Below are 15,375 nucleotides of genomic sequence, written 5' to 3'. Positions count from 1 at the left end.
TCATTCTTCTACAAATTTATTGTCTGAATACTTGACAATAACAGAGTAAGCAAAACCATGTGAAGCTTCATGTCCCAACGTCTTTCACCAGCGGCCACCAAATCCTCTACACCATTAAACTTGGATATGAAACTTATCACTAACTTTGTATATATACACATACATAGAAAGTTTTTTATGCAAAACACAAGTCTCAATTTCTGTGTATTTCTCAAAATCCGTCTTTTATTAAGTCACTTATTTAAAGCTACCAAAGTATATCACTATGGGTATTAAAATGAGTCCTCTTATTCAAGGGACTAGAATCTTCAGGAGGTTTTCAAATTCCGGAGGTATTCCCAAAGGTCATTGTGCAGTATATGTAGGAGAGAGCCAGAAGAAGAGATTCGTCGTGCCAATATCATACTTGAACCAACCTTTATTTCAAGACTTGTTAACTCAAGCTGAAGAACAGTTTGGCTTCGATTATCAGATGGGTGGTCTCACAATACCTTGCAAAGAAGACGTGTTTGTTGATCTCACATACCGCTTGAGACGATGAATTGTATCAAAGTGCAAATTCTATTGCACATGAAATTTTGTAAAGTAGTAGGACTTAGATATTAGAAAGAGAAAAATCCACTGTATAGTTCAGAAACACTTGAACCTTGAAAATTTCCTCAATGATCAATTTATGAATAGCAGAAGTGCTGGTTCTGATAATCACTATTTTGGTAGTATTTGCAAAAAAAAATCTGTTTTTCATTTAGAATATTTCTTCAAAAAATATTTAAGCTCCTGTATGAAACAGTTGCACCGTGTGGCGCAAACTAGCACATCGAAGGAAGTATCATTTAGTGGAATAAGACTGTCATTTGAATGCCATAAACTTATATATACACATACACAAAGAGTATTTGAGCATTCCTCAAAATTATTTGTTTCTTGTTTGTTCTTAGATCATCATTTAGATTTAAAAATCATAGCTTGAAATACAAAGCCGCGCGATATATTTTGGACATCATTTAGGTTCTTCAGCATCTGCAGTTGTTTTTTCACCTAATTGTTTCTGCACAAATATATTTTGGACATCTTATTATCTTCAACAAGTTTAATTTAATATTCTGACACTAACTTGGAAGACAAAGCCACGCGATACTTTAGTAAAGCCTGATTTCTGTTGGATATTGATATGGGGTCTTAAATTTGTGAAAAAGTCTTGCAGATTTCCTTTCTTTCTTCATTTGCTTGCGGAATAACACTTAGGAACTTCTCACAAATAATAATAGTTTGGGACCTTTGAATGAAGAATTGATATCATAGAGGTGTTAATACATAAGAGGTACTAATCCAGGATTAGATTGTTAAGTCTTCTCATAACCAAATGTAAAAGTTAAAGATGTAGATATGGTAAATCTTCTCTGATAAAATAATATTGAATATTGAATCTGTATGATGCGCTTTACAATTGTGTTCTCCATTCTATGTCCTATCTAAGCTAGAGTGTAATAAGAAAAAATGTTGATTATGACTCAACAAACAAGAAGCTGTTGGTTTCCACTTTCTTGGTGCAAAGAAGAAGTCGAACAGCTAGAAGAAGGAATTGATAGGAGCAACGCTTTGTGAAGATCTCCAGCAGCTATGCCTTTTTTATTAGCGAAATGATGTAGTCCATGAAGGCTGAATCACAAGGTAATGTAATAGGGCCACCACTCGGCAGTCCAAACTCTTCTTCGGACATGTTTAAGAGTTGCTCAATGACTTCATTTTCAAGGTAAGCCAATGGAATGACAAAGCGAAATTGATCGACTGTATATACTACAAAATGTCCTTTTTCAACTATAGGTGATGAGGATGTACTGCCATTTCTTGGAAATGAAATCCTCTTCCTCTGCATGGCTGCAAACTTCTGCCATTTCCTAACCATTTTGATGAGTTTCTTGGTACTTATCATTGCCATTTTCTTTTCCGGAAGATTGAAAACAAGAAAGTAAATAAGAAATTTAGAGACTTTTGATGGTTGAATTGATAATGCTTGTGCTTGATGATGAAAACGCTCAAGGAAGAGGGCTTATTTATACAAGAGGAGCTGATAAGTTTGTTAGGCAAAGCCATGTGCTGATGTCTGTTGACCATGTTAATATGGGGCCTTAAATTTGTGGATGAAGCTAGTTTAAAAGACGATAAGTTTCTTTGTTTCTTCTCACCAATGCCAATAATTTGAGACCATTAAATGAACAATTGCTGGTGAGAAGCAAAACCATGTTCTGCTCTCTTCTTTGTCATGTAGATTTCCATCTTGGCATCAACTTCATTAAACCTTGTCGATTTTATTTTAAGGGTATCCATAAAATAAAATTGGGGCCTAATGCTGTTTTTCAACAAATTTATTGTCTGAATACTTGACAATAACAGGGTATGCAAAACCATGTGAAGTTTCATGTGCAATTGTCTCTCACCAGTGGCCACCAAATTCTCTTCACATTTATTTTGTATACTAGATTTACCGCACGTGCGTTGCACGTGGTTGCTTCGTCTTAAGATTGTTACATGTATGATAGTATTTTGGTACTTAATCTGGCCCATATTTTTGTGTGTTTTGCCACTTTTTTTGCAAGTCGGTATTATGTGGCCTTGTAGTTCTTCCGACCAGTCGTTTGTTTTGGTATATTTTGCAATAATTTTCATTTTTTTGTCTTTCTGTTAACCTGTAATACGCATAATAGTTGCATAAATAAATTAGACTCAGGTGTAATTAGCATTTTCTGTCCATTGAACATAAAGGCCAAAAAATTCCCACTCAAGCGGTCATTTTTGGTTTAAGTATTGCAGTAGATGCTGTGACCGCCCTTTTTTTAACCACATGTTGAATATGTGGTGAAACATCTCATGGATGGTTGTACGATGTGTATTTCCATTTTAGAAATGGGTAACATACCTGCTTGGTTTTGATGTTTACTACTTGGGTGAAGTTATATTCAATCTGAGAAGTGCAATGTTGATTTTGTTGTGTACTTTAATTTGTGATTTCTAATTTTGAAACGCCAGTTAAATGTGTATTATACTTATGGTAGTTGTATGTATAGTTTTAAATCCCTGTACCGTAAGCCGTATCTTGTTAATCTACATTTTAGTTGTTCATCCTATGGCTTTGTAAGTCATTATTCATTACAACCTACTTACTGACCAAACACACATCTGTACTATTTGTGTTATGGGGATTTTAGTCGGGCGCCGTCCTCTTAATTTGATTGTACGTTATTTATTGTTAAGTAATTGTGCTTGACTTAACAATCTGCCCTATTAGTTATGTTCCGTCATGACTCCTTTACAATAAGGTCTAATCATTGTGTACTGTATATTTACATAATTGAATAAACACAAAAGTAATGTCTTATTTGGTAATTGCCTGATGTTGTTCATATTCTCTCCTCTTCCACCATACTTACGAATGCATCCACCCATCCTTCATTAGCTTCATGTTGTGTTGTGTTTATCCTTCAAATATCTCCTAAAACTTCCTTGTAGACAATATTTCTTGTGTATGTCCCTGCGTGTCGCTCTGGTTGTTCAGTCATTACCAATATTTTAGTTGTCTCCATAGATATTCCTCTCGATAGTGCCACATACAATTGACCATGTGAGAATACATGTTGTGGTAGGTACAACCCAACATTTGGTATTGTTTGACCTTGTGCCTTATTTATTGTCATTGCAAAACATAAACGTATTGGAAATTGTTTCCGAATAAATTTGAAAGGATAGCCTTCATTCTCGGGTGGTGATAGTTGTATTCTCGAAATAAACACTTGTTTTGTGGCATATTGACCTGTTGTTATTTCTGCATGTATGACATTCCTGTCAAAACCTCTACAAATCAGTCTTGTCCCATTGCACAACCCATTTGAGGGGTCTAGATTTCTCAGCATCATTATGGGTGCATTTTCTTTTAGAACCAACCTAATGCATACAACTTAATCATTTATCAGTTGTATTGAATTTGTAATAGTGGAAATTTTGTTTATTTCATTTGTGTAATGAGCTAACATAATAATAATAGTTATGTATAAGTTTTGATGTATTTGATAATGTACCTATGTGGCGGTAGTCCATTTGGTGTTAAGGTGTTGAGGTATTCTTCTTGATAGTAGTTGTTGGTATCATCTTCCGCTGCGTCAAAGCTGATATATGTTTTTGTTTCTCCTGGGAGTTTTCCAATCATCAATTCATTTAGGTTATCTACAAATTCATTTCGACTTACTAAGATGGCCTGCGTCAAAGCTGATATATGTTTTTGTTTCTCCTGGGAATTTTCCAATCATCAATCATTTAGGTTATCTACAAATTCATTTCGACTTGCTAAGATGGCTCGTTCTGTTATGTACTCAGCAGATCTGTAATTTTGTTCAATTGCTGGGAAAATTTCCCTGACCAATGATTCTTTAGGATTACCATCCTGACTTTGTTGGACAATCATTTGTTGCGGCAGCGCTATCAAGTTTTATTTTATTGTGGTTTCTTCTCCGTTTCCAATACGCAGCAACAACTCACTGAAAGTTGTATCTGTTCTTGCTCGCATATTTGTTGAAAGTTGTATCTTTTCCATTAAAGGCCACAGATACGACCTTACTAAACTTGCATCTATGGTCTCTGCTCGTGTAGATTTTGGTACAACAGGCAGTACTTGTCGGAAGTCGCCTCCAAACACCATGATTTTTCCTCCAAACGGTGCATCTTTATCCATTATATCGCGAAAGCTTCTGTCGACTGTTTCAATTGTGTGCCGCTTCGCCATGGGTGCTTCGTCCCAGATTCTTAATTTGGCCTGTTTAATTAGTTTTGCTCCGCCGCCTTGTTTTGACATATGTGTCATACTTGTCTCATTTGCTTGTAGGGGTATTCCAAATCTTGAGTGTGCTGTGCGCCCTCCCGGCAATAGTGCTGCTGCCACTACCACTGGTTGCACAGGCCAATGCTATCGTACCTTTTGATCTCACGTTGGCTAGTAATGCCCGATATAGAAATGTTTTCCCGGTTCCCCCAGGGCCATCTACAAAGAATAAACCTTCTGTTTCTGAATTGACCCTTTGTAGAATTGTATTGAAAGCTTGTTTTTGTTGTTGATTCAATTTGGATTCGGCGGCTGCATCCTCAACTGGCACCGTGACATTCATTTCTTCTATTATTTCTCTACATTCACGTGTGTTTTGTTGATGTAATTGTTGTTGTATTTGTGGTATGTCATATTTGTCAACACTTTGTCCCATACTCTCTAAGTAATAATTTATACTTTTCAACGTACATTGGAGCTGTGCCTCGATTGTGGTGCAATGGCTCCTTTGAAAGTCTTCAGACATATCACCGTAATATGTGTCCCAAAGACTTCTCACATCCGTAGGGTTGCAATGAACTAAGATTGTTGCAAACAAACTTCGAAGTGTTGTTGGCATCTTGAAGGTGACAGCTTCGCGTAAACATTCAGAAATGCTATTATCCGATTCTAATAAACCTCTTTCTTTGGCTGCCTCTTTAAACGTTTCACACTGCCTTCCATTAACAGTTAGTAAGTTTTCAAATGAAGTGGCTCCTCGTACGTGATTCAATAATAGTCTTTCGTAATACATTTCTCCTTCTCTAGGATTTGCTGTGATATTGAGTAGATTCATTTAGTATCTTCATTATGTGTGATTAATTAATATGGACAGTATGTGTAATTGTCTTACCAATATTTATGCGTCCAATGACAGTGCATGATTTTCTTTTTGTCCATATTTTGGATTGTGAGTTCCATACAAAATGCTCCGGGAACTCTCTGTAAAGGTAATTGCGAGCCTCCGTGTCTATAGAGCACATCCTAAAATACTTCGTAAGCATAGTTTTTTGTACAAAGTCTGATTGCAGAATACTTTGTAGATTTTGCTTCTTCCAATAGCACACTACATATGGTTTAGTCATTATAACATAAACTGATGTTCTATGTAGGGTAGAAACTATTTTTGTAAATCGCATTTTTACTAAAATTGTTAAATACCTGGTTGTTTGCCAGGAAGATGTAATTGTAGATTGATAACTGCCGGTTGCATTTCAGTTAGATTAAACTCATATATTCTCCACATTGCTTCTGGTGGTGAGACCCATCGTGCATCTTGGAAGCTTCTGATTTCATCAATGAATTTTTCCCCATCGTCAGATTCTATATATACGGCACATTTATCGTGGCCTTTATATATATATTTGTAAAGATATTTTATTGCTTTAACTCCTGAGCAGACTTCAACATTAATGTGGCAATTATATCTCATCAATAAATAGGGATTATAAGGTACAACCCATTGGTTATTCGTGTTCATTCCATGGACCTCACTTGTTCTCCCATCATTTCTTCTTTTGTAAATTGGATATTCATCCTTTCCTTGTATTGTTTTGTTGGTGAATGTTCTTGGGTAGTGGAATTTACATTGTCCATCTTTCATACACGGGCTCGACTTACGTTTATCCCCGCAAGGTCCATGTATCATATGTTTGATAACTAATGTGCTCAATTCTGGATATGTGTCTTTATTAGGGATTTCTGCACTAATGTATTTATCATACTCATCTGGTGATCGTATTTTGTTTCCTTCTTTAAATATTAGAAGTAGGTGTATATGCGGTAAGCCTCTCTTCTGGAATTCTACAACAAAGACATGTGCTGCGATGGGTCCGAATATTTCTTGTTTTAAAATTTGATCTTTCAAGTCTTGCAATTTTGCTCGAAATACTCTGGTTACCAAATCGGGTCTGTCTTGAGGGAGTTGTCTTGGACGCAATTGTTCTTGAATCTCAACCCAATCTGGGTTACATGTCATGGTGATGAAAACATCTGGTCGTCCAAACTCCTGAACCAAAGCCATTGCATCCATATATCGGTGGCGCATATCCCTAGGCCCTCCAATGAACGATCCTGGTAGTAATACCCTTTGTCCTACCTTGTCTCCTCTACACTCACCGGCACTGACACTGTCAACAATACCTTCAAGTATCTCCCTTCGATAATTTGATTGCTCGAATCTATAATATTCTAGTCTGGTTGTTTCTATCTTAATGTATATGTCCACCACAAATTGCTGCAACAATCTCCCGCACAGTAATAGTATTGATTTGTCACCCGTTCGTACTTGTAGTGTATAACAATAGTACTCCTTACATGAAATATAGCCTTTTGTTTCACGTCGTACAACTACATGAATTGTTAAGAAATATACTTAGATAACTTATCTATATAAGGTTAGTAGTACCAGTATATTTTAAGTTAAAAGGTGTAATATGATAGTCCAATGATAGTATATTATTGTTGGATATATTGAAAGGTGCTTACCTTGTGCTTCATTGGCCAACAACCCCACAATAGTTGTGGATGATAATCTTGCCGATTCGATACTTGTATTTGTAGGTGTTTGACTGTTGTTGATCTGTTTGCGACATTTTTGTATTTCTTGGTGCCAACCTGCTTCTCCTTTAGGTAAAATTAACGGATATTGAAGCGAATCATAACAACCATAATAATGTTTTACTCGATGTTTATTTCCTGAATGTTCATGTATTGCAATATCTCTTTCAAATGGTGTATTTGGATTGTTTCCGTCTACCCAAATTGCTGCGACCTGATCCACCGACGGTTTGTTATACACCCTTTAATCTAATGAAGCATTTGCAGCTATGCGTACTTGCAGATTTTGTAAGTTTGTATGTTCTTTAATCCGTGAGAAGAATTCTGCATATGGATTCCCCTCCATTATATTTCTTAATTTGGTCATGACTTCCTCTGATAAATTTGCATCTTGTAGTACTGTCATTCTATTGGCTAATTCATGGTCAGTATCATAGAAGTATAGTTGAAAGTATCGTGGTCTGTCGTTGTTTGGAATTAACGATGTAGATCATGATATATCTGACCTTGTGCCTTGAAACTGTAAACTCCTTTCCTAGAAGATGTCAATTCTTTGTCGAGCTTAACTCCAAATGATGTAAAAGCAAATATGCTATTATACGCACGTATGTTTTTCCTGAATAATTTTGCGTCATCTGAATCCGCCACAAATAATTCATAAAAGTCATCTGCCACTTCATTGGGTGCTAAATTGATACATCCACTTGCGCAACAGAATGTTGATGGCTCATATTCAAACCTTAAAGCATGGCAATATGTGCAATCTTGGTTTTTTTTCAATCTATGAGTTGATGGTCGTCTGAAGTTTCCATTAGTAAGCCCTATAGCACATACCATAATAATATATAGTTAGAGAATGTTATTTTATGTTGACAACCATTTTTTGGAATAACTTTTGGGTTAGAATATTTGATCAAATATACCTTCGTCAACATTATCGTCAGATATAGCTAGACGTTTCACTTTTTTTTGTCGCTTCTTCACTCGGGGTTCATGAACATGGGCATCTTCAATTTGATCATTTGAGGGCAGTACTCTTTCCACTGTTTGCAACGGCTTGTCTACATCCGTTAGTATTTTACGTTTCACCCCTATAATTTTCAATCTTTAGTCGGCCTGATAGGTGAAATTTGGCATTAAAATGACATTTTTCTAAGCATACCTGTTGTTCTGAGCGGCCTCTTCAAGTGATCTTCCATGGATGTATCTGGATGAATGCAGGTGCCTGGTGAAATGAGTGAAACAATGTTAACATTGGGCGTAATTGTGTATGGCGACGATTGATGAGGGCAGCGTCTGGTAATAGTATGCAACATTTGGCGAAAATTCCATGCAATTAAGACGTTAGCAGTAAGTTGTAATGTGCGAGAAATATAAGGTTAGCACTAACATATATATGAACATATGTTAACAGTAATAAGATGTAAAGATGCCATTCCTAAGGTTTGAAGTATCCCAAATATAGGACATTTATAGTTGCAATTGGTAGGGAATTATATATGTGTAAAGATGCCATTCCTAAGGTTAGAAGTACCCCAAATATAGGACTTTTATAGTTGCAATTGGAAGGGAATTATATATGTGCAGGCGAGGCAGTCATATTGTTGCAGCAATGGGGAGGATCAAAGTGGATGAGTGGATTGTTCGTGTAGTCATTACAAAGTGTGGAATGTGTTTCACATCGTGTGCTTGCAGTATGTGCAGGCGAGGTAGTCGTATTGTTGCAGCAAAGGGGAGGATCAAAGTGAATGAGTGGATTGTTCTTGTAGTCATTATACAGTGCGGAATGTGTTTAAAATTGTGTGCTTCCAGAATGGCATGGGCATATATATGGTGCCAAGTAGTCCTGTCCCTGAAAGTTTAAATTATTAACGGGATAACTTAGAAAAGGGATTCACTTACAACTTGTCTAAAAGCAGGGCAGAGAGCCAGATGATACGTTTCTAAGTTTGCTGCGTGAAGAAAACCCAAATCAAAAAGTGAAGGAAACTGATAGATTCAGTAAGGTAGTATTGTGAAGGAGAGGGTGCGTTGATGCAAACCTGTGCGTTAAGCGTAATATACGTTCGATGGGTAGAAGTAATTGAGTTCATGAGTTATATATTGTGGGAAGCGATGGGTTGCGACTGTTTGATAATTCTAGGCGGACGTGTTTGTTCAATTTCAAGGGAGTGGAAGTGGTGGCTTTTCAGAATGGTTGTGTGTAATGTACGAAAGGCCATGGTAAAAGTTCAACGGGGGAAGTGGCGGCTTATGCTATAGGGTGCATATAGTGCGGGTGGTGTAGGATGGAATAGGGGTTATTTAGTAATTTACCTTTAAGTTAGGAGGGTTATTTAGTAATTTACCATTAAGTTAGGAGTTGGTGCTTTTAAGGTAATATAGATGAAACTTACCACTACTTTGTATATATACACATACATAGAAAGTTTTTTTTATGCAAAACACAAGTCTCACTTGCTGTGTATTTCTCAAAATCATTCATTCTTTTTCTTTTTAAGTCATCGTTTGAAGTTACAAAGTATCTCACTATGGGTATCAAAATGAGTCCGATTATTCAAGGTACTAGAATCTTGAGGAGGTTTTCAAATTCCGGAGGTGTTCCAAAAGGTCATTGTGCAGTATATGTAGGAGAGAGCCAGAAGAAGAGATTCGTCGTGCCAATATCTTACTTGAGCCAACCTTTATTTCAAGACTTGTTAACTCAAGCTGAAGAACAGTTTGGCTTCGATCATCAGATGGGTGGTCTCACAATACCTTGCAAAGAGGACGTGTTTGTTGATCTCACATCCCGCTTAAGACGATGAATTGTATCAAAGTGCAAATTCAAATTTTGCACATGAAATTTTGTGAAGTAGTAGTAGGACTTGGATATTAGAAAGAGTAAAATCCACTGTATAGTTCAGAAACACAAGAAACTAGAAAAAATCTTCAATGATAAATTTATGAATAGCAAAAGTGCTGGTTCTAATAATCACTATTTTGGTAGTATCTGCTAAAACAATTCTGTTATTCATTTATGATATTTCTTCTAAGCAAATTAATTAAGCCCCTGCATGCAACAGTTGCACTGTGTGGCACAAACTAGCACATCGAAGAAAGTATCATTTATCGGAATAAGAATGTTATTTGAGTTGTTTCTCACCAGCAACACCTTATTTGTCTCGACTACTAAACTTTTGGATGTGAGACTTGCCATAACATGTACAGTGACAAAATATTTCATTTTTTGTGCATTTTTCAAGATTATTTGTTTCTTGTTTATTCTTAGATCATCATTTAGAGTTAAAAATAATAGCTTGAAAGAACAGCAATCAAGATGACTCCACTTAAGGACGTCTTCAGCATCTGCAATTGTTTTATCACCTAATTGTTTCTGCACAAATATATTTTGGACATCTTATTTTCTTTAACAAGTTTATTTTTAATATGCTGACACTAACTTGGAAGACAAAGCAACGTGATAGTACTTCAGATGCCGTTGTCTCTCACCTTTGCCACTTTAATGTGGATACTTCAGCAAAGCCTGATGTCTGTTGGATATTGATATGGGGTATTAAATTTGTGAAAAAATTTTGTTTGACAGGATGGAAGTTGATGAGTTTCTTTATTTCTTCATTTGGTTGACAACTGAATGGACCTAATAAATAATTATAGTTCGGGACCTTTGATAACCAAATGTATAACTGAAAGCCACAGATATGATAAACTTTCTCTGATTAAATAATATTCAATCTGTGTGATGCGCTTTACAAGTGTGTTCTTCAGTGAATGCCCTATCTAAAAACTATTTTGAGCTAGAATGTAATAAATATAATGTTGATTATGACTCAACAAACAAGAAGCTGTTGGTTTCCACTTTCTTGGAACAAAAAAGAAGTCGAACAGCAACATGAAGGAATTGATAGGAGCAATGCTTTGTGAAGATCTCCTGCAGTTACGCCTTTCCTTATTAGCGAAATGATGTAGTCCATGAAGGTTGAATAACAAGGTAATGTAATAGGGCCATCACTTGACAGACCAAACTCTTCTTCAGATATGATCAAATGCTGCCTAATGACCTCATTTTCAAGATAAACCAAGGGAATCACGAAGCGCTTTTGATCAATTGTATATACTACGAAATGCCCTTTTTCAACTATAGACGATGAAGACGTACTGCAATCATCTACATCACTAACATTTCTTGAAAATGAAATCCTCTTCCTCTGCCCGGCTGCGAACTTCTGCCATCTCCTGGCCATTTTGATGAGTTTCTTGGTACTGATCATTGTTAAAAAAATACCGGAAGATTGGAAACAAGAGAGTAAATAAGAAATTTAGAGATTTTTTATGGATGAATTGATAATGCTTTTGCTTGATGATGAAAAGGCTCATAGAAGAGGGATTATTTATACAAGATGGAGCTTAAGTTTTTGTTACTAACCAAAGCCAAAGCCATGTGCTAATGTCTGTTGGCCAAGTTGGTATGGGGCCTAAAATTTGTGGATGAAGCTATGTTGAAAATAAAAGAAGATAAGTTTCTTCCTTTCTATTCTTTGATTAACTAGGCCTACTCGGTATTTCTCAGCAATGTCAATAATTTGAGACCATTGAATGAACAATTGCTGGTGAGAAGCAAAACTATGTTCTGATCTCTTCTTTGTCATGTAGATAGGTGACCTTTAGATTTCTATATTGGCATCAACTTCATCAATCCTTGTCGATTTTAATTTAAGGGTGTTCGTAAAATAAAATTGGGGACTAATGTTGTTCTTCAACAAATTTATTGTCTGAATACTTGATAATAATAGAGCAAGGAAGGTCATGTGAAGTTTCATGTGCCATTGTCCCTAACCAGTGGCCACAAAATTCTCTTCACCATTAAATTTGGATATGAAACTTACCACTAACTTTGTATATATACATTCATATAAAGTTTTTTATGCAAAACACAAGTTTCACTTGCTGTGTATTCCTCAAAATCCTTTATCTTTCTTTGATGTCATCATTTGAAGTTACAAAGTATCTCACTATGGGTATCAAAATGAGTCCGCTTATTCAAGGTACTAGAATCTTGAGGAGGTTTTCAAATTCCGGATGTGTTCCAAAAGGACATTGTGCAGTATATGTAGGAGAGAGCCAGAAGAAGAGATTCGTCGTGCCAATATCATACTTGAGACAGCCTTTATTTCAAGACTTGTTAACTCAAGCTGAAGAACAGTTTGGTTTCGATCATCCAATGGGTGGTCTCACAATACCTTGCAAGGAAGACGTGTTTGTTCATCTCACATCCCGCTTGAGATCATACATTGTATCAAAGTGCAAATTCTCTTGCACATGAAATTTTGTAGAGAAGTAGACTTAAATATTAGAAATAGGAGATTTAGAAAGGAACTTTCGCTGTATAGTTCAGAAACACAAGAATCTATAGAAGTTGTTTCCATGATCAATTTATTAATAGCAGAAGTACTGTTTCTTATAATCACTATTTTTATTGGTTATATTTGCTTGCAAACTAACACATCCAAGAAAGTATCATTTAGCAGAATAAGAATGAAGTTTGTGATAAGAAACAAGAAATTACGTAGCGGAACCAAGTCATCAGCTTTATCTATACTTAAGGCTTTAAGTTTTTTATGATGTCCTTGATTCTAAGTTATGAGAAGCTGAGGCATACTATTTAACAAGTTTAGTGTCTGTATATTTGGATAAACTTTTGGATATCAAACTTTCCATAAACTTATATATACTCAGTGCAAAAACCTTTCCTTTTCCGTGCATTTCTCAAGATTATGTGTTACTTGTTCATTCTTATAACATCAGTTAGAGTTAAAAATCACATCTTGAAAGAAGGGGAATCATCAAATGACTCTACTTATTCAATCTAATTGAATTTTAATGACGTCTGCAGTTGTTTGATATCATACTTGAGTTTTTCTTTAGATTTCAAGTCTAGTTAGCTCATATTATTTTATTCACCTAATTGCTTCTGAAAATACCACAAAATGTTCACACTGGATGCTAACTTAGAAGACAAGCACAACAGTACTTCAGATGTTGTTGTCTCGCATCTCTGCCACCCTAATGCAGATATTTAGAACATACTAATGCATATACACATAAAAGGAGGCATAGTTGATTTATTGATCATTTAGACCTTATTCAATCAAGAAGGTACTGCTGTAAGTGAAATTCTTGCCATAAACAAAGTGGTGTTAATACATAAGAGGTACCAATCGAGGATTAGATTGTTAAGTCTTCTCATAACCAAGCATAAAAGTGAAAGCCATGGATATGGTAAATTTTCTCTGATAAAATAATATTCAATATATCTGTATGATTAGCTTTACAGTAATGTTCATCAGTGTATGCCCTACCTAAAAAACTATTTTCAGCTAGCATGTATTATGACTCAACAAACAAGAAGCTGTTGGTTTCCACTTTCTTGGTTCAAAGAAAAAGTCGAACAGCAAGAAGAAGGAATTGATAGGAGCAACGCTTTGTGTAGATCTCCAGCAGTTATGCCTTTCTTGATTAGGAAAATGATGTAGTCCATGAAGGCTGAATCACAGGATAATGTAATAGGACCACCACTCGGTAGCCCAAATTCTTCTTCGGACATGTTCAAAAGTTGCCTAATGATTTCATTTTCAAGGTAAACCAATGGAATGACAAAGCGAACTTGATCAGCTGTATATACTACAAAATGTCCTTTTTCAACTATAGAGTATGAAGATGTACTGCAACTTCCTGCATCACTACCATTTCTTGGAAATGAAATCCTTTTCCTCTGCATGGCTGCAAACTTCTGCCATTTCCTGGCCATCTTGATGAGTTTCTTAGCGGTGAGCATTGCCATTTTTCCTTTGAAGACTGGAAACAAGAAAATGAATGATAAATTTAGGGAACTTTGATGGCTAAATTGATAATGCTTGTGCTTGATGATGAAAAAGAATCACGAATGGGGGATTATTTATAAAAGGCTATTGATAGACCTTGTGTTGGAGTCATTAACCACCGAAGGCAAAGCCATGTGCCGATGACTGTTGGCCAAGTTAATATGGGGCCTAAAATATGTGGATGCAGCTAGTTTGAAAATGAAAGATGATAAGTTTCTTGCTTTCTTCTCTGAATACCAATAATTTGAAACCATTAAATGAACAATTGCTGGTAAGAAGCAAAACCATGTTCCTCTCTTTTCTTTGTCATGTAGATAGGTGACCTCTAGATTTCCCATCTTGATAATCAACTTCATCAATTCTTGTGGGTTTTATTTTAAGGGTGTCCTTAAAATAAAAGTGGGGCCTAATGTTGTTCTTCAACTAATTTTTGGTTTGAATACTAGATAATACCATATTAAGCAAAAATCTCATGTGCCATTGTCTTGAATTTTGTTTTGAAATCCTCCAAGATCTGTTGCTCAGGTTTTCCATACCTGTAAATTGTTTCTGTCATGCTGCCACAATGTTGTACAAAAGAGATCATTCCAAGGTGTGAGAACATCAAAAAGCTAAAATTTTACGGGACTACGAAGGACTATAAAATTGGTGGAAAAACAGGTAGTTTGATAATCGTGTCCATCTATTCCAAGTGCAAAAAGTTTTCCTGTCACATCTCAAGGAATTAAAATTGGTCCTAATTGGTCAGACATAGGACTACCTGAACACCTTGAGTGAATTGCCTAACCTTGAAGTGCTAAAGCTGAAATCAGATGCTTGTTGTGGCGAAGAATAGAATCATAGATAACTGAAGGGGTATTTGCTAGATAAGAAGGATAAATCTCAAGTCATGGAATACCTGATAAGGAAGAGATTCCTATCGAGTTGTTACCTAAAATGCAGGGATTAAAGTAGAATCCGAGGTTTTAGAAGCTGAAAAGTAGTGTAGCGGAGAAGCTCGAGTTATTCAGCTATGTTGGATGAAAAGATAGAAGATGAAGAATAGAATTTCAGTAATAACTTTGAAGTATATTCAATTGATAATTG

General features: G+C 35.9%; 4 protein-coding genes across 4 annotated transcripts; 1 reads left to right on the top strand and 3 right to left on the bottom strand.

The window, feature by feature from the left end:
• Window positions 1-1,500: 1,500 nt before the first annotated feature.
• LOC102591083 (auxin-responsive protein SAUR64-like) lies at window positions 1,501-2,008 on the bottom strand. The gene has a single exon (XM_015303165.1). It carries the CDS (start codon window positions 1,937-1,939, stop codon window positions 1,619-1,621), a length of 321 nt encoding a protein of 106 aa, XP_015158651.1. The 5' UTR covers window positions 1,940-2,008; the 3' UTR covers window positions 1,501-1,618.
• Window positions 2,009-9,864: 7,856 nt separating this feature from the next.
• Window positions 9,865-10,511, top strand: LOC102598347 (auxin-responsive protein SAUR21-like). The gene has a single exon (XM_015303166.1). The coding sequence runs from the start codon at window positions 9,940-9,942 to the stop codon at window positions 10,213-10,215; it is 276 nt and encodes a 91-aa protein (XP_015158652.1). The 5' UTR covers window positions 9,865-9,939; the 3' UTR covers window positions 10,216-10,511.
• A 727-nt stretch (window positions 10,512-11,238) lies between these two features.
• Window positions 11,239-11,652, bottom strand: LOC107057976 (auxin-responsive protein SAUR68-like). Its single transcript, XM_015303163.1, has one exon. The coding sequence runs from the start codon at window positions 11,650-11,652 to the stop codon at window positions 11,239-11,241; it is 414 nt and encodes a 137-aa protein (XP_015158649.1).
• A 2,033-nt stretch (window positions 11,653-13,685) lies between these two features.
• Window positions 13,686-15,375, bottom strand: LOC102590726 (auxin-responsive protein SAUR68-like). Its single transcript, XM_015303156.1, has one exon. The coding sequence runs from the start codon at window positions 14,247-14,249 to the stop codon at window positions 13,803-13,805; it is 447 nt and encodes a 148-aa protein (XP_015158642.1). The 5' UTR covers window positions 14,250-15,375; the 3' UTR covers window positions 13,686-13,802.

The sequence above is a fragment of the Solanum tuberosum genome, unplaced genomic scaffold (assembly GCF_000226075.1).
Source record: "Solanum tuberosum cultivar DM 1-3 516 R44 unplaced genomic scaffold, SolTub_3.0 scf00419, whole genome shotgun sequence".
NCBI lineage: Eukaryota > Viridiplantae > Streptophyta > Magnoliopsida > Solanales > Solanaceae > Solanum > Solanum tuberosum.
This window is presented reverse-complemented; position numbering and strand designations above follow the sequence as displayed.